This window comes from Cherax quadricarinatus, chromosome 67 (genome assembly GCF_038502225.1).
Source record: "Cherax quadricarinatus isolate ZL_2023a chromosome 67, ASM3850222v1, whole genome shotgun sequence".
Taxonomy (NCBI): domain Eukaryota; kingdom Metazoa; phylum Arthropoda; class Malacostraca; order Decapoda; family Parastacidae; genus Cherax; species Cherax quadricarinatus.
The window spans coordinates 5,145,566-5,168,486 of NC_091358.1; the positions used below are offsets into that span (position 1 = coordinate 5,145,566).

The 22,921-nt window shown below is 43.5% G+C and overlaps 1 protein-coding gene across 1 annotated transcript in view; it reads left to right on the forward strand.

Moving 5' to 3' along the window:
- Positions 1 to 226: 226 nt before the first annotated feature.
- Positions 227 to 22,921, forward strand: part of LOC128699612 (A disintegrin and metalloproteinase with thrombospondin motifs 10-like) — a 57,455-nt gene continuing 34,760 nt past the window's right edge. Inside the window, exons 1-12 of the mRNA XM_070099349.1 lie at positions 227 to 326; positions 1,181 to 1,333; positions 5,724 to 5,944; positions 6,718 to 6,895; positions 7,934 to 8,207; positions 8,468 to 8,538; positions 9,494 to 9,695; positions 9,893 to 9,960; positions 10,583 to 10,711; positions 10,828 to 11,045; positions 13,725 to 13,780; positions 14,308 to 14,449. Coding sequence (XP_069955450.1) covers positions 1,229 to 1,333; positions 5,724 to 5,944; positions 6,718 to 6,895; positions 7,934 to 8,207; positions 8,468 to 8,538; positions 9,494 to 9,695; positions 9,893 to 9,960; positions 10,583 to 10,711; positions 10,828 to 11,045; positions 13,725 to 13,780; positions 14,308 to 14,449 — 1,664 coding nt within the window. The 5' untranslated portion in view covers positions 227 to 326; positions 1,181 to 1,228. The remainder of the gene's footprint in view (positions 327 to 1,180; positions 1,334 to 5,723; positions 5,945 to 6,717; positions 6,896 to 7,933; positions 8,208 to 8,467; positions 8,539 to 9,493; positions 9,696 to 9,892; positions 9,961 to 10,582; positions 10,712 to 10,827; positions 11,046 to 13,724; positions 13,781 to 14,307; positions 14,450 to 22,921) is intronic.

A 22,921-nucleotide genomic window follows, 5' to 3' on the forward strand; every position in this document is an offset into this window, starting at 1 on the left:
ATACAGCATAAGGAGTACACCCACACTGCGCTAAATGTATTATACTGTAGTGAGGCGGTCACCGACCCACCCGTATTGTGCCTGTGGTGGTAGGTGGGGGTATGACTGTTGGTGGGCTGTTGGTGGGGATGGTTGAGGGGTGTTGTATTGGTTATGGTGGGGGGGGAGAGAATATATAAAGCATAATACGGGTACTGGAAGCCTTAGTGATCGAGAAGACACGAGTGTGGGTTTACCTGGTTTAAAACGCCTTCATCTTCAGATTTAGTGACTTCGCCTCGTCTTCCTTGGATCAACCCTGATTACCTCTCATCCCCCCAAACACTGTATGATCCCTACGGGTTTAGTGTTTCCCCACGAATATAATAATTTAGATAGTTTTGGGTATGAATTAACTTAACCTTGAATAATATATCTGCAGCAGTCTTAATAATCTTCGTGTAGTCGATAGGTTTTAAACCCAGTAAACCAGCCTTTGAGTAGTAAGTGGTTATTGTATAGTGGTTTACAAGATGGCATTCTCACTGTTCCAGGTAGATTAGATTTTTATATTTTGCCACCGAAGTGAGCAGTTTATTGTACACCTCATAGCAATCCTGTGGACGGTAGTGCAACAGCATATAAGAATAATGATCTCTATTTCTACAAGTACATGTACAAGGATACAGACCATAGCTGACATCAATGACATACTACTATATAGAAAGCCGCTTGTTATGCAGAGCATTTCGGGCAATTTAGGTTATTTTTTTCCCAGGATGCGACCCACACCAGTCGACTAACTCCCAGATACTCATTTTACTGATGGGTGAACACAGACAACCGGTGTAAAGAAACACGCACAATTTTTCTACCCTCACTGAAAATGGAACCCGGACTCTCGTCGTGTGAAGCAAGAGCTTTAGCCACCAGGCCACGGAGCACCTATATGGATACATACTAGTCCTAGATGCTGGGAACCAAAAGGGTTAACAGGCATTCATCTGGATTTATATCTAGTCAAGTTATCTATTATAAGCAAACTTAGGAAATTTGCTTAATAGTCTATAAGCACATAATGTTCAAGATAGTAACCATAGAACTGACCATATACTTTGCATTTTTGATTATCTATGTGTCTGCCAAATTGCCAGAAGTACCGTTCCAGGTCGTTACGTTAAATGCATTTTTTTTTATATAGTGTTAAGAACATAAGAAAGAAGGAGCACGGTTGCAGGCCTACTGGCCTATGGTAAACAGGTCCAACAGTTCACACGCACTCGGCACAATGATCACCATCATCATCTTGCTCACCATGATCATCACATCAACTGGTCAACAAACACAGAACCTGGTGAGCTTCCAATTACACATTTGCAATTGCTTATTTGTACCCTCCTATTTGTAATTATAAGCTGGTGTTGCAAAGTGTACTGTCTTTATATTAAAGGTGTATAATACTGATATATTGATGAATAAAACTTGTGCAACACTTGAGTGTATTGCCGCAACGTTTCGCCTGCGCTGCAGGCTTCTTCAGCTGAATTGTGATTTTATTTTAATACTGGAGATAGTGAATGAAGTGGAGAGGTAATTTTCAGGTGCTCAGTCCCCGAGCCTTGTTAGAAGATATTAACTTTGTTATTACAGTTAAGTTAATTCCGCAAGATCATGACACTGATTTGTGATTGTTTCCCGAGTTTCTATTGACCTCGAAGCAGCGCTGTATAGCCCTTGTGGCTTAGCGCTTCTTTTTGATTATAATAATAATAATAATATTGACCTCGACACTTGAGATTCCTTGTTTGCCAGTCAAGCAAGTTACTTCCTCCAGTTGGTTGTGTTGTCACACACTTCTAAACAGTTGTCATCCACTATTCCGAGCGCAGGTACAAATGAAAGCCTTGTAGTACCTGGTCGTAAGTTAAGTCCCCAGGAAAGTTACAAACCACAAGAACATAGGCAAAGGTAAACACAAAGGTTTATATATTTTTTTTTATTATTATTATTATAATCAAGGGGGAAGCGCTAAACCCGGAGGATTATACAGCGCCTGGAGGGGGGGGATATGTGGAAGACATTCAGGCTTAATTCGGGGAACTGGAGCACAGATCCAATTCCCTAAATCAAGAGCCCCCTCACCAACATCAAGGAACCTTCCTTGAGGGGATTTTTTTTTTTTTTTTTTTTTTTTTTTTTTTTTTTTTTTTTTTTTTTTTTTTTTTTTAGTATCTATATATTCCCACCACCATTTACAATATGTACAGTGTTAGTAGAGCAGCAGTGTAGGAAGATGTCATACAAATCAATTACAATAAGCAAAAAGTTTTTATTTTATATATTTTTATTTAAAACATAGAACAAATACAATAATGTATGAGTATAAAATTTAAAACCATACTAGATATTACAAAACCTCTAGTACACAATCCCAGTACAGAAAATAAACACCATAGATAATGGCCATATTACAACCATATACATAACCCACAACACATCCTACAAACCCTCCTTTTACAATAATCATTATTGCCAGTGTAGACACACAGCTGACACTTCTCCCCCTTAACATATGTACAGTCACCGTTCTAAATAACATACATTAATTATCCTAATTAATGGTCATACCCTGACCCCATCAAAACCTTAATGAGTATTTACCAAGAGTTGGTAGTGCATCAACAACACAAACTTAATTTACAACTAAAACAAATATGAAACATACATTCCTATACACATACACCTTAAAAAGTAAAAGTAATATACACCACCAATATAATATCAATTATTAATGTTAACAACCATGAAATACAAACTTTCAAAACAACATTGTATACCTTGAAGTTCACGCACAAAATGCAACATAATACACCACATGCTACATAGTGGTACACTACTAGGCTATGTAAATATTGTAAAGAATCCAAGACTAGGACATGAATATAATACGCTACCAAAAAATATACATGTTATATAATTTATAGGTTATATATTAATAAATATGATATATTTAAACTGCTATTTCCACCTTCCCCATCAAGGGAACTAAGCAAAACTAATCTTTCACAACCTCTCATCTTGCCCCACACGAGTACCTCCAATCACACCCAATCACACATCACTGCACACCCAAGGAGGTGAGCCCGTTGAATACCCCTGAACCCCCCCCCTTTTACCAACCTACTCACCCCGGCAGCTAAAGCCCCTTATAACACCAATAAGTTCCCTATTGTTAGTCCCCTATAACCCTCAGAAAAAACCCCATCCCACCTTTTTCCAAAAATGTGTCTATTGCGACACAAAGTTCGATAAAACGTCGCCGCCAAAGTCCTTCTCAGCACATCCCCACCCTCCTTTCCCCTCATACCCCACAAAACATATATGTAGTCCACGATTACATAAGTTAAACCCCTTACCACACCCTCATCCACACCACTCATATCAAGACTCAACGCTCGCAATACCGATACACCTTGACCCCCCACCCTCACCACTACCTTACTCATCCATACCCTGTTTCACTCCAAACCTTCACAAAAATAGACAACATGATACGCATTGTCTTCCCCACTGCATCTGCCACACCCCCCACCCTCGATAACCCTCCTATCTCGGAGCATCGCTCCCGTTGTCAAAATCCCATGCAGGAAACGATACATAACCTCACGCGTCCTAGGTCGTATCCTTAATTTACTAAATCTTCGCCATATTACATCCCAAGCACACATGGGGTAGATCCCTTCAACCGGCGCCACTACATGTCCCTCTAACAATTTACACAAAGTTCCCACCTTTACTTTTCCCGGTTCCCTGGATAACACTAAGGCACGTAACACTGTTTCACATTCCTTCATTTTCGCCCCTCCATACCATTTCCTCAGGTGAGCATGTACCTTATCTAGCTGACCCCCCCCCCCCTCCATCCACCTGCACTCATCACTTCCCTCTTAATAAACACACATTTCACACGCTTTCTCAAGTCCAACAAACCTAACCCTCCCCTACATACCGGCAATGTCACTACCTCCCTTCGCAACCAGTTGCACCCTGAACCCCACAATGTAATATTAGGTTGAGCAAAACGAGTTGACTCACTTGTATCAGCCTATAACTCGTACAAGAGACCAGTATGCGTACTTACTTTGTTAGTGTAAGACTGACTCCATTCAGGGGTTTAAGTGTAATATAAATTCAGCTGGAACTAACCTCTCGCCTAATTAGTTAACGTATAAACCTGACGGCCGGACCACCACTTGGAAAAGGCCCGGGCCGGGAGAATACCGGCAAATCTTTAATAATAAGTATAAACCTGACAGCTAATCAGGGCAGCTGGGAGCCCCAACAACCATGACACCAACTGACAGCTTGACTGGTACAGAGGGAATGCAATAAGTGATTGTGTGATGAGTGAGAAATAAACTGTGACGTACTCGGTTTATATCATATTCACCACTTCTAAACAGTCTCTAAGCTCTAGATTTAAGACTGATTCAGTCAGTTTGGCTAAAGTTTAATCTCACTTATTTAATACACATTAAGTAGGCCACTGTTACTTTAACATTTTTATTGTGTACCCCATACCCATCCTGTGGGTGGTAGTCACCCCATACCCATCCTGTGAGTGGTAGTCACCCCATACCCATCCTGTGGGCGGTAGTCACCCCATACCCATCCTGTGGGCGGTAGTCACCCCATACCCATCCTGTGGGCGGTAGTCACCCCATACCCATCCTGTGGGCGGTAGTCACCCCATACCCAACCTGTGGGCGGTAGTCACCCCATACCCATCCTGTGGGCGGTAGTCACCCCATACCCATCCTGTGGGCGGTAGTCACCCCATACCCATCCTGTGGGCGGTAGTCACCCCATACCCAACCTGTGGGCGGTAGTCACCCCATACCCATCCTGTGGGCGGTAGTCACCCCATACCCATCCTGTGGGCGGTAGTCACCCCATACCCATCCTGTGGGCGGTAGTCACCCCATACCCATCCTGTGGGCGGTAGTCACCCCATACCCAACCTGTGGGCGGTAGTCACCCCATACCCATCCTGTGGGCGGTAATCACCCCATACCCATCCTGTGGGCGGTAGTCACCCCATACCCATCCTGTGGGCGGTAGTCACCCCATTACCCATCCTGTGGGCGGTAGTCACCCCATTACCCATCCTGTGGGTGGTAGTCACCCCATACCCATCCTGTGGGCGGTAGTCACCCCATACCCATCCTGTGGGCGGTAGTCACCCCATACCCATCCTGTGGGCGGTAGTCACCCCATACCCATCCTGTGGGCGGTAGTCACCCCATACCCATCCTGTGGGCGGTAGTCACCCCATACCCATCCTGTGGGCGGTAGTCACTCCATACCCATACTGTGGGCGGTAGTCAATGGATGGTATTTATTTATTTTATGTCTTTGCAATTATTACATTGAGATTTTGTATTTGCAATAGTGGGTTGCAATACAAAGAGAGCCTCTATTATGCCTAGAGGTACATAATGGGTCCAGGGACAGGGCCGCAAAGTTTTATTAATTTATTTATTAATTTGAACATGATACATTGAGTACAAAGTTATTACAGTGCAACTTGCCAAAGCCCCTTGTATGGAGAGCATTATGAGCAGGCTTAAAATTAACTTAAGATTAACTAAGCAATGATATATTCAGTGGTAAAAACATAGTTGAACAAGTTATCTCTTATCTTACAAAGGGACAGAGTAAAAATGTTTACCTTTGTGTCCTAGACTGCATTATTCCACGAGGCACTGACCAAGGACGGGTCGCTGCAGTCATCAGTCGGGGTGAAAGGTCAGCTGGCAGACTTGGAACTGGTGTACCTACATCGTCACCCCACCCCGCCGCCCACACCCGCCCACCCCTCTTTACCAACACTGGTCGTCAATATACCTAGCAAGCGATACCCTCCAGCTTCCCCGCTCGTTTATTCCTTCACAGCGTTCAACAGGTAAGTTCGTATATTGTTTTATCTTTAAAGAATATTTTTGTAATTTAGGTGCCATGTTTGGCGATTAGCTGAGGATCGAATCTGAAATCCTAACCTAACACATCCTCCAACCAGATTGAAATCCTGATCTAATCCCCAGCACCAGATTGTAATCGTGGTTAAATCGCTGCTTTCTTTATTTTAATAAATTAACATTATTTTACTCTGACTTCACCTCTAAAGGCACACCTTAATACTTATTCATTCTAAAACGTATTAATTAAAATGATTAGCTAATTTCATTCCTAATTTCACTCCTGTATACTAACATCAGCACACACTTCTGTCTACTAACATCAGCACACACTTCTGTCTACTAACATCAGCACACACTTCTGTCTACTAACATCAACACACACTTTTGTCTACTAACATCAACACACACTTTTGTCTACTAACATCAACACACACTTTTGTCTACTAACATCAACACACACTTTTGTCTACTAACATCAACACACACTTTTGTCTACTAACATCAACACACACTTTTGTCTACTAACATCAACACACACTTTTGTCTACTAACATCAACACACACTTCTGTCTACTAGCATCAACACACACTTCTGTCTACTAGCATCAACACACACTTCTGTCTACTAACATCAGTAGACTGTCATATGGGATTATTGATAATATAACCAGGTATTTGAGTGCAGATTGTGAATTGTTCCAGCTTCGTTGTGACTTTTATTCCTGATATTAATTGTGAAATTTGTGGTGTTGGGCAGGCGGTTCAGTCTGAAACTGGTGCCCACGACGCACCTGGTGTCACCCACCGCCCACCTCCTGGAAGTGGGCAGCCCACAGCCATCACTGCCCACACCCATCACTCCCACATTATGCCACTACACCCACGTTGATGGGGACATCACCGCTGCTCTCAGTGCCTGCAGACCTGGCACTCTGGTCAGTATCATGAGTGCAAACTGTACACAAATCCTCGTGAGGAATTGTGGGGATATTCTTAGACTAATTGTAATCTAGGTTAATTGTCGGAGTATCTTAGGTTAATCCATTATAATATTATCTTGGTACATATACCTGGAGTTTACAGGGAGAGAGTTCCGGGGGTTAACGCCCCCCGCGGCCCGGTCTGTGACCAGGCCTCCTACATATATGTATTTCGTCTTAACACAACGTGTAATATCTTACGAATATAAATACCGCTGTGCACTAGGCACTCTGGTCAGTATTACTGATAAGATTTCGTCCGGATTTTTAACCCCGGAGGGTTAGCCACCCAGGATAACCCAAGAAAGTCAGTGCGTCATTGAGGACTGACTGTCTTATTTCCATTGGGGTCCTTAATCTTGTCCCCCAGGATGCCACCCACACCAGTCGACTAACACCCAGGTACCTACTTGCTGCAAACTTCACGAGTCCAAACTGTACATAAACAAACAACAAAAAGGCACAATACCGTGATTGGAACAATACACAAATAACCTGTAAATGGATTCAAGTAGGACCGAAACGTCGCCGTAAGCTTGTCCTACACTCGCGTTATTTGTGTATTGTATACAAATCCTTGAGAGGACTTGTAGGGATATGCTTAGATTAATTGTAATCTAGGTTAATTGTAGGGGTATCCTAGGTTAAATCATTATACCATGTCTATAAAAATGCCACAGTGAAAACAGGAAAAAAACACCTGAGCACTCAGGTATTTTTTTTTCCTATTTTCACTGCAGTATTTTTACATACTTGCAATCATGCCATTACTGTGATTTCTTCCATGTTTGTCTTGGTATATGTATTTCGGCTTAATTCAACGCGTAATATGAATGTAAATAAAAAGTCATAGGTATGGTTTTCACTGGTGACGCAACGGTAATGTCAGTCTGACTTTTATGTGCTTTCTGAGGTTCTCTACACATGTGCTGCTATGTATGATACTCTGTGTAACTGTATTTGTGTATACCTGAATAAAGTTACTTGCCGCAGGCGGGGTACTTGGTCAGCCGCAACACCACCCTGGAGGTGCGGCCGCTGGAAGGAGCTGCGGCCGAGGCTGTGCACCAAGCCTTCAAGCGAGGAGGTGTCAGGTTAGAGGCACGGGGTATGCCACACCTCGTGAGGAGGGTCCCCAACACACCCCCACCACCACGCCCACAACCCTCCAACACTCCTCCACCACGACCACAACCCCCCAACACTCCTCCAGCACGTCCACAACCCTCCAACATGGACGTCGACATTCCTCCTCCAGCCTGCAAGGGTTAGTTTATATTTCTTGTATATAGAACATAACTTCTTCCTTAGATTCTCATACAACATGGGTTATTAACACTTAATTTTACTGCAGAAGCTGAGAAAATTTAAATACGGGTTTTCAAGAGATAATTTGTGAATGCCTCAGTGGATCGGCTTCAAACCTTCTAAGCTGATGTTTTTTTAATCACTGGCAAGCTTTAGGTTTATTAGACTAGAGGTGCAAAATTTTATATGTTAATGTATGGTAATGTGTTGTGTCGACAGAGCCTATAGGTAACGCTGTTCCAGATGATATGGAGTTTGACCAGGGAGAGATCCTCACCATCCCTCCCCAGGTAATTATTATTATTTGTCATTGTACTGAGAATGCTAAATCCGTGCTCCTTCCTTAAGTGAATGTGACCTGACCTGACTAGGTTGGGTCATTGGCTTAAGCCGGTAGGAGACTTGGACCTGCCTCACATGGGCCAGTAGTCCTGCTGCAGTGTTCCTTCTTTATGTTCTTATGTATGTAGGTCATTTAGCGTTACATGTCGGAGGTCTACCTGGAGTGTCCCGGGGGTCACCGCCCCCGCAGCTCGGCCCCAGGCCTCCCGGTGGATGGACTGATCAAGCAGGCTGTTTGTGGAAAAACCACACGAAGTCCAGCGAATGCACCACAGTCTGGTTAATCAGGAACTGGCTTGAGAGCCTTGTCCAGTTCACTCTTGAAGGCTGCCAAGAGTCTTTTGGTAATCCCCTGATGATAACCGTCCTTTGTTCGGCTGTTAACTATAAAACAGTATGACCCTTACGGATTTAACGCTTTCCTATGACTATAATATTAGAACAACTCGTTAGTGAGTTAAAAAATTAGGGCTACAACTCTTTTTTAACTTGACAGTGAATATTGTGGTGGATGTGTTTTATTTGTCAGGAGAAATGTTGAAAGTTCTTCCTACTTGTGACACTAACTATTCAGTGCAACTTTAGGTCATAAGACCGAGCCTTTATTTTGTTTTTTCCTGTCCACTCTACCCAACATTTCAAGATCACAAACCACGGTACAGGTGGGGATCGAATTCACGGCAAACGAGTTGTGAAACTCCAGGCCAGTGCGTAAGGCACTGGGCCACCTGGCTACGATAAGATTCATCCAACACACTGTCCACCCCCATCAAATATTTTAATATCACATCAGTGGATATAATGCTAGGATTTACACCCCGTGTAAGAGACGTGACATATAGTGTCACGGGCGTCCCTGTACTGGTGCTTTATTCTGTGTATAACTTTTGTTTCCTGGTGCAGGCGTGGCAGACAAGCTTGGTAACGGAGGCTGCACTCACTCTCACCCATACGCCACCCACGGCAGGACCGCCCATGGCCGCCCATGCACCACCCACGACAGGACCGCCCATGGCCGCCCATACACCACCCACGACAGGACCGCTTATGGGGACAAGCCCGCATCTCTTCACCGGATCACCAGAGGTTATGAAAAGATACATAGGTCAGTTAAGAAACCTCTGTTGTTACTATCATTATTATGATAATACTATAATAATTACGGGGAAGAGCTAAACCCATATACTAACTAACTAGCTATGGAAGGTTTGCCCAAACTCGGAAGTAGAATGGAAGGTGTTTATGGCTATATATAATTTTCTACAAATTGACATTAATCTGGAGTTTCTCTTTCTAAACCAGACACCATCACACCACCACCATCGTCATCACCACGACCTAACTTCCCTAGCCAACTCGACCAACGTAGAGTAAGTAACACTCTCACAAGCACAGCGTGCACAAGACAGGTATTGAGCCAACACCCGGTCAGTCAGATTCAGAAACCTGCAGACCTCCAGAGGCTTATAAAACTAACGAAATCGTAGTAACACGATTACTAACAAGCCATGGAAAGGGTGGGGTTTGACTTACAATAAGATTAGTCCCTCAGGCAAGTGCATTCAGCGTTGAGTTTTCCTGTTTCTTAACATATTTATTTTTCCCCTATAATCTACATTGTCCGTAATTACTATGGCATTTGCTTTGTTTCGTAAGGTGAAGTCTAGGATCATTCCTTAATTCACGGTATAACTTAACAAATCTTTGAGGACAATTTTGTTGCAGAGGTTTGAGCTTTGCTTAGACCTCTACAATTGTTCTCAAAGATTTAAGTTGCACCATGAATTAAGGAAAGATCCTAGACTTTACCATACAAAACAAAGCAAATGATATAGTAATTATGGACAAGGTAGATTATAGTGGAAAAATAACATCATTAGAAGACAAGGAAACTGACGCGCCCCTTAAACCTAACGATCTTGAAGAGGGAAACGACCGGCAAGGACGTAACACTGGCAGTTTGTTCTATTATGATGTATGTTTGTGTTACAGAGGAAGAGAAGTCTGAGTAAGACCATTGAACTTGGTGTGTTCGTCGACCAGGCTGCCTATGACCTCTTCTACCCTTACCTGGGGTCACGTGATGACCTCACACAGTTCATACTCTGCTACGTGAATGGGGTGATTATTATTATTAATTATTGTTACTGTTACAGAAACGTCGATATACGTTACATTTTCCCATGTGTGGGGTAATTTGTATATTCCTCCTTATGGAACAATGTCATCGTGAACAGATCCAGGCGTTGTTCCACCACCCGTCACTGGGACACAAGATCCGGCTGGTCATTAACTACGTTGAACTGATGGTTAAGCAGCCGGCCAGGCTGGTGCACTTCGGTGGTGACCGTGAGAAGTTGTATGACTCTTTCAGGATGTACAACCTGGAGAGGATCAAGAGCACCGCTAACATGGTGGATATTAAACCCTGGGATATTGGCATCCTTATCTCAGGGTAAGTTACCCCATCCTTCCTACACTTATGTTGTTATATTTCCACTCTTTCCTGTTCCTCTTTCTTATCTTCTTGTTGTTCTTGCCTTATTACAATTATCATTTTACATTTGTAATTATATCTACAGATCATTATTACATTCATAAGCGCTAAAATGTCATTAGTCTAGTCATAGCAAAGCGCTAAACTCGTAGGGGTTATGAATGTCAACTAACTACACGAATACCACCTGGTGGTTCACACTTACACTCACTCACTCATTTGACCATAAACAGAAATATTAATCTCAATCTTAAAATAATGAATCCTGTGATACTCCAATACTGAAACTATGTACTGTGCCAAAACAAAAGCATTCACATTGCTAAACTCACAAACTAGTATTTAGTCAATTAGCCATAATACCAACTTACCTCATAATTTGTAATATTTTACAATTAAGAATAAAACTAAGTCTGCCCGAAATGCCTAGCCATGCTAAGCGTTCTAGTGGTACACTCTGTAATCACTATTTTACTACATGTAAACCACACAATAACCAAATTCCTGTAAACTCAGCATTGTAATCCTTATAGAGAATAAACTTTGAATTTGAATTAAACGCCTGGGAATGGGCGGTAACCAGGTTAAATCCGAGGAAGGGGAGAGTAGCTCCCATTCCTTAGATAAAGAGCCCTTCGTCAGCATCAAGGTTGGCGAAGAAGGATCTTAGCTTTTAAATTCAACAGTGAAAAACATTTTTTTTCACATTCCCAGTGATGATGATGGACAACCTGCCCGAAATAGTGTTTATGCTAAGATGTTTTCAATGATCTATATTTGTGATGTTTTCAAAATAAAAATAATTTGATTCTTATGTTGAAAATGGTATAAAATAGGGACGACATGATTAAGACACATGTGCAGCAGTTGGGTATCTTTATTGTTGAGACGTTTCGCCTACATAGTAGGCTTCTTCAGTCAAATACAGAGGCAGCAAGAGTAGTAGTGAAGTAAAGATGATATAATCAGTCCATCAATCTTGGAGAAAAAAGTATTTGAGGTGGCCAGTCCCTCAGCCTGGAGAAGAGTTCAGCTCTATGGTCTGGAACAATATCGTTGCAATTTTATCGTTCCAGACCATGGAGCTGAACTCTTCTCCAGGCTGAGGGACTGACCACCTTGTTCCAGACCATGGAGCTGAACTCTTCTCCAGGCTGAGGGACTGACCACCTTTTTCCAGACCATGGAGCTGAACTCTTCTCCAGGCTGAGGGACTGACCACCTTTTTCCAGACCATGGAGCTGAACTCTTCTCCAGGCTGAGGGACTGACCACCTTGTTCCAGACCATGGAGCTGAACTCTTCTCCAGGCTGAGGGACTGACCACCTTGTTCCAGACCATGGAGCTGAACTCTTCTCCAGGCTGAGGGACTGACCACCTTGTTCCAGACCATGGAGCTGAACTCTTCTCCAGGCTGAGGGACTGACCACCTTGTTCCAGACCATGGAGCTGAACTCTTCTCCAGGCTGAGGGACTGACCACCTTTTTCCAGACCATGGAGCTGAACTCTTCTCCAGGCTGACTGACTGACCACCTTTTTCCAGACCATGGAGCTGAACTCTTCTCCAGGCTGAGGGACTGACCACCTTGTTCCAGACCATGGAGCTGAACTCTTCTCCAGGCTGAGGGACTGACCACCTTGTTCCAGACCATGGAGCTGAACTCTTCTCCAGGCTGAGGGACTGACCACCTTTTTCCAGACCATGGAGCTGAACTCTTCTCCAGGCTGAGGGACTGACCACCTTTTTCCAGACCATGGAGCTGAACTCTTCTCCAGGCTGAGGGACTGACCACCTTGTTCCAGACCATGGAGCTGAACTCTTCTCCAGGCTGAGGGACTGACCACCTTGTTCCAGACCATGGAGCTGAACTCTTCTCCAGGCTGAGGGACTGACCACCTTGTTCCAGACCATGGAGCTGAACTCTTCTCCAGGCTGAGGGACTGACCACCTTGTTCCAGACCATGGAGCTGAACTCTTCTCCAGGCTGAGGGACTGACCACCTTGTTCCAGACCATGGAGCTGAACTCTTCTCCAGGCTGAGGGACTGACCACCTTGTTCCAGACCATGGAGCTGAACTCTTCTCCAGGCTGAGGGACTGACCACCTTGTTCCAGACCATGGAGCTGAACTCTTCTCCAGGCTGAGGGACTGACCACCTTGTTCCAGACCATGGAGCTGAACTCTTCTCCAGGCTGAGGGACTGACCACCTTGTTCCAGACCATGGAGCTGAACTCTTCTCCAGGCTGAGGGACTGACCACCTTGTTCCAGACCATGGAGCTGAACTCTTCTCCAGGCTGAGGGACTGACCACCTTGTTCCAGACCATGAAGCTGAACTCTTCTCCAGGCTGAGGGACTGACCACCTTGTTCCAGACCATGGAGCTGAACTCTTCTCCAGGCTGAGGGACTGACCACCTTGTTCCAGACCATGAAGCTGAACTCTTCTCCAGGCTGAGGGACTGACCACCTCAAATACTAATTTTCCAAGGTTGATTGACGAACTGATTACATCATCTTTACTTCACTACTTCTACACCCTCTGTATTTGACCGAAAAAGCCTACTGTGTAGGCGAAACGTTTCAATAAATATACCAAACTATTGCACATGTCTTACTCATGCGTGACCACAACAGGCACAACTTCTACACGGTGAAGGCAGGGAGCGGCGACCCCTCATACTCTACCATGGGTGAGTAACATTAACACATGTAATACTTGGGTATCTTTATTGTCGAAACGTTTCGTCTACGTAGCAGACTTCTTCAGGCTACAGAAGAACATAACACTGTCTCCTGCATTCGCTTGAAGAAGCCTGCTACGCAGGCGAAACGTTCCGACAATGAAGACTTTAGTGTCTTATCAAACTGTAGATATTGCACACCACTGATATATAAGATTATATTGTAGTCATGCAGGAAAAAAAATATGTATGTATGACTTTCTGTGAAAGCAGATTCATAACAGAAGTGAAGAAACCTTATAATTAATTACCATCAAATTCTGTGGGCGGTAGCCAAAAGATCAGAAGTACATAATAGGTCCAAGGACTGTGACCCAACATCAGAGGGACGATCTTGTGTCCCTCTGAATGAATTTGGTGAGATCTTTCTGCAGCATTGCAAGCTCCTGATGTGATTGCAACACGAAAGGCCTAGAGCTATCATTCAACTCCCCCTGTGGTGGTTGTACATATATAATTATATAATATATGTACAGGTCTGGCTGCGGTGCGTGGAGTGTGTGTGCCAGAGTACAGTGCTGTCATCGTTGAGTTGGGTGTTACAGACACATGGGGTAAGCCATACCCTACTGCTGGCTTTGCCTCGGTCTATGTCATGGCACATGAGATCGGTCACAAGTGAGTATCATTATTTTATTTAAGATGATAATGATCATTTTATTTCCAATCATTTGAAAGTAATCATAGGCAAACACAAAGGTGTATGTCTCAGTATATATATACACTGAGAGGTGTATGTCTCGGTATATATACACTGAGAGGTGTATGTCTCGGTATATATACACTGAGAGGTGTATGTCTCGGTATATATACACTGAGAGGTGTATGTCTCGGTATATATACACTGAGAGGTGTATGTCTCGGTATATATACACTGAGAGGTGTATGTCTCGGTATATATACACTGAGAGGTGTATGTCTCGGTATATATACACTGAGAGGTGTATGTCTCGGTATATATACACTGAGAGGTGTATGTCTCGGTATATATACACTGAGAGGTGTATGTCTCGGTATATATACACTGAGAGGTGTATGTCTCGGTATATATACACTGAGAGGTGTATGTCTCGGTATATATACACTGAGAGGTGTATGTCTCGGTATATATACACTGAGAGGTGTATGTCTCGGTATATATACACTGAGAGGTGTATGTCTCGGTATATATACACTGAGAGGTGTATGTCTCGGTATATATACACTGAGAGGTGTATGTCTCGGTATATATACACTGAGAGGTGTATGTCTCGGTATATATACACTGAGAGGTGTATGTCTCGGTATATATACACTGAGAGGTGTATGTCTCGGTATATATACACTGAGAGGTGTATGTCTCGGTATATATACACTGAGAGGTGTATGTCTCGGTATATATACACTGAGAGGTGTATGTCTCGGTATATATACACTGAGAGGTGTATGTCTCGGTATATATACACTGAGAGGTGTATGTCTCGGTATATATACACTGAGAGGTGTATGTCTCGGTATATATACACTGAGAGGTGTATGTCTCGGTATATATACACTGAGAGGTGTATGTCTCGGTATATATACACTGAGAGGTGTATGTCTCGGTATATATACACTGAGAGGTGTATGTCTCGGTATATATACACTGAGAGGTGTATGTCTCGGTATATATACACTGAGAGGTGTATGTCTCGGTATATATACACTGAGAGGTGTATGTCTCGGTATATATACACTGAGAGGTGTATGTCTCGGTATATATACACTGAGAGGTGTATGTCTCGGTATATATTCACTGAGAGGTGTATGTCTCGGTATATATACACTGAGAGGTGTATGTCTCGGTATATATACACTGAGAGGTGTATGTCTCGGTATATATACACTGAGAGGTGTATGTCTCGGTATATATACACTGAGAGGTGTATGTCTCGGTATATATACACTGAGAGGTGTATGTCTCGGTATATATACACTGAGAGGTGTATGTCTCGGTATATATACACTGAGAGGTGTATGTCTCGGTATATATACACTGAGAGGTGTATGTCTCGGTATATATACACTGAGAGGTGTATATCTCGGTATATATACACTGAGAGGTGTATGTCTCGGTATATATACACTGAGAGGTGTATGTCTCGGTATATATACACTGAGAGGTGTATGTCTCAGTGTATATGCACTGAGAGGTGTATGTCTCAGTGTATATGCACTGAGAGGTGTATGTCTCAGTGTATATGCACTGAGAGGTGTATGTCTTAGTGTATATGCACTGAGAGGTGTATGTCTCAGTGTATATTATTCGTGGGGGTTCGGAAGGAGATATGATGGTTGAAGATAAACACACTTGTGGATGGTAACACTATATATTGTCAGACTGTGGTAAGGGAAGGGCCCAGCCTGCCTACTTGCCTGTTGTATGTCTAAGCGTGGACTGAGAGCGAGGCAGCGGGTCCCACTCTCATGCCGCATCCCGTGACGTCATACAGTCACTAGGCCTAATAGGGATCTATATAAACACATGGATGGTACTATGATACTCAGCTAAGCTATACAACACATGTAAGGGGGATCAGCAACTATGCTGACATATACACTGAGGTGTATGTCTCAGTGTATATACACTGAGAGGTGTATGTCTTAGTGTATATACACTGAGAGGTGTATGTCTCAGTGTACATACACTGAGAGGTGTATGTCTCAGTGTACATACACTGAGAGGTGTATGTCTCAGTGTACATACACTGAGAGGTGTATGTCTCAGTGTACATACACTGAGAGGTGTATGTCTCAGTGTACATACACTGAGAGGTGTATGTCTCAGTGTACATACATTGAGAGGTGTATGTCTCAGTGTACATACACTGAGAGGTGTATGTCTCAGTGTACATACACTGAGAGGTGTATGTCTCAGTGTACATACACTGAGAGGTGTATGTCTCAGTGTACATACACTGAGAGGTGTATGTCTCAGTGTATATACACTGAGAGGTGTATGTCTGTGTATATACATTGAGAATTTACTTACTTTACCTGGAGTTTACCTGGAGAGAGTTCCGGGGGTCAACGCCCCCGCGGCCCGGTCTGAGACCAGGCCTCCTGGTGGATCAGAGCCTGATCAACCAGGCTGTTGCTGCTGGCTGCACGCAAACCAACATACGAGCCACAGCCCGGCTGATCCGGAACTGACTTTAGGTGCTTGTCCAGTGCCAGCTTGAAGACTGCCAGGGGTCTGTTGGTAATCCCCCTTATGTGTGCTGGGAGGCAGTTGAACAGTCTCGGGCCCCTGACACTTATTGTATGGTCTCTTAACGTGCTAGTGACACCCCTGCTTTTCATTGGGGGGATGGTGCATCGTCTGCCAAGTCTTTTGCTTTCGTAATGAGTGATTTTCGTGTGCAAGTTCGGTACTAGTCCCTCTAGGATTTTCCAGGTGTATATAATCATGTATCTCTCCCTCCTGCGTTCCAGGGAATACAGGTTTAGGAACCTCAAGCGCTCCCAATAATTGAGGTGTTTTATCTCCGTTATGCGCGCCGTGAAAGTTCTCTGTACATTTTCTAGGTCGGCAATTTCACCTGCCTTGAAAGGTGCTGTTAGTGTGCAGCAATATTCCAGCCTAGATAGAACAAGTGACCTGAAGAGTGTCATCATGGGCTTGGCCTCCCTAGTTTTGAAGGTTCTCATTATCCATCCTGTCATTTTTCTAGCAGATGCGATTGATACAATGTTATGGTCCTTGAAGGTGAGATCCTCCGACATGATCACTCCCAGGTCTTTGACGTTGGTGTTTCGCTCTATTTTGTGGCCAGAATTTGTTTTGTACTCTGATGAAGATTTAATTTCCTCATGTTTACCATATCTGAGTAATTGAAATTTCTCATCGTTGAACTTCATATTGTTTTCTGCAGCCCACTGAAAGATTTGGTTGATGTCTGCCTGGAGCTTTGCAGTGTCTGCAATGGAAGACACTGTCATGCAGATTCGGGTGTCATCTGCAAAGGAAGACACGGTGCTGTGGCTGACATCCTTGTCTATGTCGGATATAAGGATGAGGAACAAGATGGGAGCGAGTACTGTGCCTTGTGGAACAGAGCTTTTCACCGTAGCTGCCTCGGACTTTACTCTGTTGACGACTACTCTCTGTGTTCTGTTAGTGAGGAAATTATAGATCCATCGACCGACTTTTCCTGTTATTCCTTTAGCACGCATTTTGTGCGCTATTACGCCATGGTCACACTTGTCGAAGGCTTTTGCAAAGTCTGTATATATTACATCTGCATTCTTTTTGTCTTCTAGTGCATTTAGGACCTTGTCGTAGTGGTCCAATAGTTGAGACAGACAGGAGCGACCTGTTCTAAACCCATGTTGCCCTGGGTTGTGTAACTGATGGGTTTCTAGATGCGTGGTGATCTTGCTTCTTAGGACCCTTTCAAAGATTTTTATGATATGGGATGTTAGTGCTATTGGTCTGTAGTTCTTTGCTGTTGCTTTACTGCCCCCTTTGTGGAGTGGGGCTATGTCTGTTGTTTTTAGTAACTGTGGGACGACCCCCGTGTCCATGCTCCCTCTCCATAGGATGGAAAAGGCTCGTGATAGGGGCTTCTTGCAGTTCTTGATGAACACAGAGTTCCATGAGTCTGGCCCTGGGGCAGAGTGCATGGGCATGTCATTTATCGCCTGTTCGAAGTCATTTGGCGTCAGGATAACATCGGATAGGCTTGTGTTAATCAAATTTTGTGGCTCTCTCATAAAAAATTCATTTTGATCTTCGACTCTCAGTCTGGTTAGCGGCTTGCTAAAAACTGAGTCATATTGGGACTTGAGTAGCTCACTCATTTCCTTGCTGTCATCTGTGTAGGACCCATCTTGTTTAAGTAGGGGCCCAATACTGGACGTTGTTCTCGATTTTGATTTGGCATAGGAGAAGAAATACTTTGGGTTTCTTTCGATTTCATTTATGGCTTTTAGTTCTTCCCGCGATTCCTGACTCCTAAAGGATTCTTTTAGCTTAAGTTCGATGCTTGCTATTTCTCTGACCAGTGTCTCCCTACGCATTTCAGATATATTGACCTCTTTTAGCCGCTCTGTTATTCTTTTCCGTCGCCTGTAAAGGGAGCGCCTGTCTCTTTCTGTTTTACATCTACTCCTCCTTTTTCTTAGAGGAATAAGCCTTGTGCATACATCGAGTGCCACCGAGTTAATCTGTTCTAGGCATAAGTTGGGGTCTGTGTTGCTTAGTATATCTTCCCAGCTTATATCGGTTAGGACTTGGTTTACTTGGTCCCACTTTATGTTTTTGTTATTGAAGTTGAATTTGGTGAATGCTCCCTCGTGACTAATCTCATTATGTCGGTCTGGGGCTCCGCGCATACATGACTGAACCTCAATTATGTTGTGATCTGAGTATATTGTTTTTGATATGGTGATATTTCTTATCAGATCATCATTGTTAGTGAAGATGAGGTCTAGTGTATTCTCCAGTCTAGTAGGCTCTATTATTTGCTGGTTTAAATTGAATTTTGTGCAGAGATTTAAAAGCTCGCGTGAGTGTGAGTTTTCATCAGAGCTGCCTCCTGGTGTTATTACTGCAACAATATTATTTGCTATATTCCTCCATTTTAGGTGCCTTAAGTTGAAATCCCCCAGGAGCAAGATGTTGGGTGCAGGAGCTGGAAGGTTTTCCAGACAGTGGTCAATTTTTAACAGCTGTTCCTGGAATTGCTGGGATGTTGCATCCGGAGGCTTGTAGACTATCACAATGACTAGGTTTTGGTTCTCGACCTTTACTGCTAAAACTTCCACTACATCATTTGAGGCATTTAGCAGTTCTGTGCAAACAAGTGACTCTGCAATGTACAGGCCAACCCCCCCCTTTTGCCTGTTCACTCTGTCACATCTGTATAGGTTGTAACCTGGGATCCATATTTCGTTGTCCAAGTGATCCTTTATGTGGGTCTCAGTGAAAGCCGCGAACATTGCCTTTGCCTCTGCAAGCAGTCCACGGATGAAAGGTATTTTGTTGTTTGTTGCTGGCTTTAGACCCTGTATATTTGCAAAGAAGAATGTTATCGGACTGGTGGTATTGTTGGTACTGGGGGGGGATTTTTTTTCCGGCATTAGTATCTGTATCTGTTGGTTTGGAGTGGAGGCCATCGACTGTGGTTCCACTCCAGGAATGACTGGATTTGGTGTACGATTTCTGCCATTTCCTGCCAGTTTTTTTTCCTTCCTGGCACTAAAAAACCTCTCCCTCTTGAGTGGCTGTGGCTACCCAGGTTTTCCCATGGCCTGGATGTTTTGTATCTTTTTGTCCCCTTTAGATGGTATGCCTGGCAATTTAAGTTATAGCACAGTCTTTCCTGTACTGAAGAGGTACACAGTTCAGGGTGAAAAAGCTTACAGGAAGGGAGTTTGCATTTTCCTGTTGTCATATGGGCATGGCATTTCCTAGGGTGGTCATAGTTGCACGTCCCATCTGTTTTTCCAGATTTCCCATGCCAGCAGATACCGAGTGCATAGTATGTGCACAGGCTTGGTTTCCGTTTGCCTTGGGTTTCTGTGACTGTATTCCCTGTTGGTGCATGTTTCCCTGTCTTACTTCTATCCTCCCTAGCACCAACAATGGAGCTCCCACCATTTGTTTTTGGTAATATATCCTCACTATTGCTAGTGGAGTCCTCTTGTTTGCTATTTCCTGCGGTATTTCTAGTTTGCAATATTGGTTTTATCTTATCTTTGACTACACTTGTTTCCCTACTATGGCTCCTGTCCCCTATGAGGTCATTTATATGTATTCCTTCCTGCGTATAATTCCCGACTACCTGGACAAAATCTCCAGCTTCACCATTACTGTCTCCCAGGACAGCATCTCCAGCTTCCCCATTACTGTCTCCCAGGACAGCATCTCCAGCTTCACCATTACTGTCTCCCAGGACAGCACCTCCAGCTTCACCATTACTGTCTCCCAGGACAGCACCTCCAGCTTCCCCATTACTGTCTCCCAGGACAGCACTATCAGCCCCCCATTTACTGACTACCAGGACATCATCTCCAGCCTTACAGTTTCTGACTACATGGCCAGTATCAAGGGCAGTACCATTCAGCCCGGACTTTTTATGTTCCCATCTGTTGTAGAAAGCTTCCAGGTTTTCTATGAAAGCAGCTTTGATGTTGACCTCTTTTAATACCCTTGTGATTTTAGTCCACAGATTTATCTCATTTGGGCATACCCAAAAACACTTCCCTGTTTTAATACTGCTTGTAGCTAGTTCTTGGATATCTGCACAAGGGGCGTGACACCAATTTCCACAGAAATGACAATTTATGCATGTGGAAGCCCGTTTGTTTGACTGACCACAGACTACACACAGCTTCATAATGATTTGAATGGTTGATTTACTGCAATTCTACTAGCAACCTCTTGAATATTCTATTAATAACCTGCTAGGTGGTGCACAACGAAACCGTTTGAAACCAGTCCAGGGTTCGGACCAGTCAAGGGTTCGGACCAGTCAAGGGTTCGGACCAGTCAAGGGTTCGGACCAGTCAAGGGTTCGGACCAGTCTATCTGATCTGATCAGTGGGTCACTTATTTAAACCATACTGGTCGGTGATTTGAGCTAACACATGAAGGATCTACTGGAAATTATCTACCCGAGTAATATGTGATTTGATTGATACAAAAGTATAACTTGCGTGTTGAAGAGCCGGTGACTGCTGGCACTCCTACAATGACGAACGGTCGAGCCTCCACCCTTGTTTATCAATCGCTGTATCTAGCTTCTCTATTTTTTTTTTTTTTCCGTCTCCACCACAATAAATGCTATATTATCACTATAGTTGACTGGTGCAAATTTTGGAGGAAGGGCGCTTTTTCTGTAGTAATAATTGCTTCTCGTTGTGTATATTGCGACCGCTGGTAACTACAGGTTATATGAAATTCACAGTAACGTCTGGTATTTCAAGAAAAAGAAACTAATGAAAGTCACTCCACTCCACTAAGTACCATTATAATACTGGTTAGTTGCTACTACAACACTGTATTCTGCTATTCACTGGTATCACTAGATTATATGCGAGTACACTAGCAGGCCAGGAAGATTATTAAAAACAGCTGACCTGTGGTAAGTTTCTGGCGACTTCTGGCACCTGCCTCTATAGGCTTATCACTTCATTTACAAATTCACCTGTTTTCAAATGACACTTTAGCCTTTATCATCAATATACTAGGGAGCCACTGTAGTATACACTATACACTATGTATACTCAATGCTTTCAGGGAGACTTTCTTTCCTCTGACACAAAGTTCAATTATTATTATTTTTCCACACGGGACAGGCCTATGATTCCCCTCTGGCAGTAAACTCTGCTAGGTAGTGCACACAATTCTCCTTTTTTTACTCAGTATATAATGTTTTCCGCCCAAGATTGGTTCCAGGCGCTAGAGGGATGTATCGTATAGGATTGATGACACAAATTAAAGTTCTAGCACGTAAGAGCGACCGTGAAAACACCAGAAAACCGGGAGCACAACGAGGCACGCTGACACTGTCAGAGTTGTGATTTTTTTTCAGCTATTAGCAGTGGGATCGTAGGGGCATACCATACTTGGGGAATTGTAGGTAATAGTTTGATCCAAGGAAGAGAAGATTCCAGTTAATGAAAAATACATCACCAATACTCGGTGTGAATATTATAATACTTGTGCAGCATTAGGTATCTTTATTACGAAACGTTCCGCCTACACAGTAGGCGTCTTCAGTGGAATACAGAGGAGGCAGCAGAAGCAGTAGAGGTGTAAAGACGATGTCATCAGTTCACCACCCTCGAAGGCTTAGTTTTGAGGTGGTCAGTCCCTCAGTCTGGAGAAATGTTCTGTTTTAGTCTAGTACAATGTAAAGCAAAAATTGGAGACTAATTTAGCCTCAATACATTTCATGGTGTGGTTATTGTATTACGATGCAAAGTGTACACTTGTTTTTCACGTGTTAGCTTAGGTAAGATTTGTCAGGAAACAAGACAGGTGTTTCCTGACGGGGATCTTAAGCCATATGATGACCCACCATTGCATTATATTATTATAATCAAAAGTTTGTTTAATTCAGT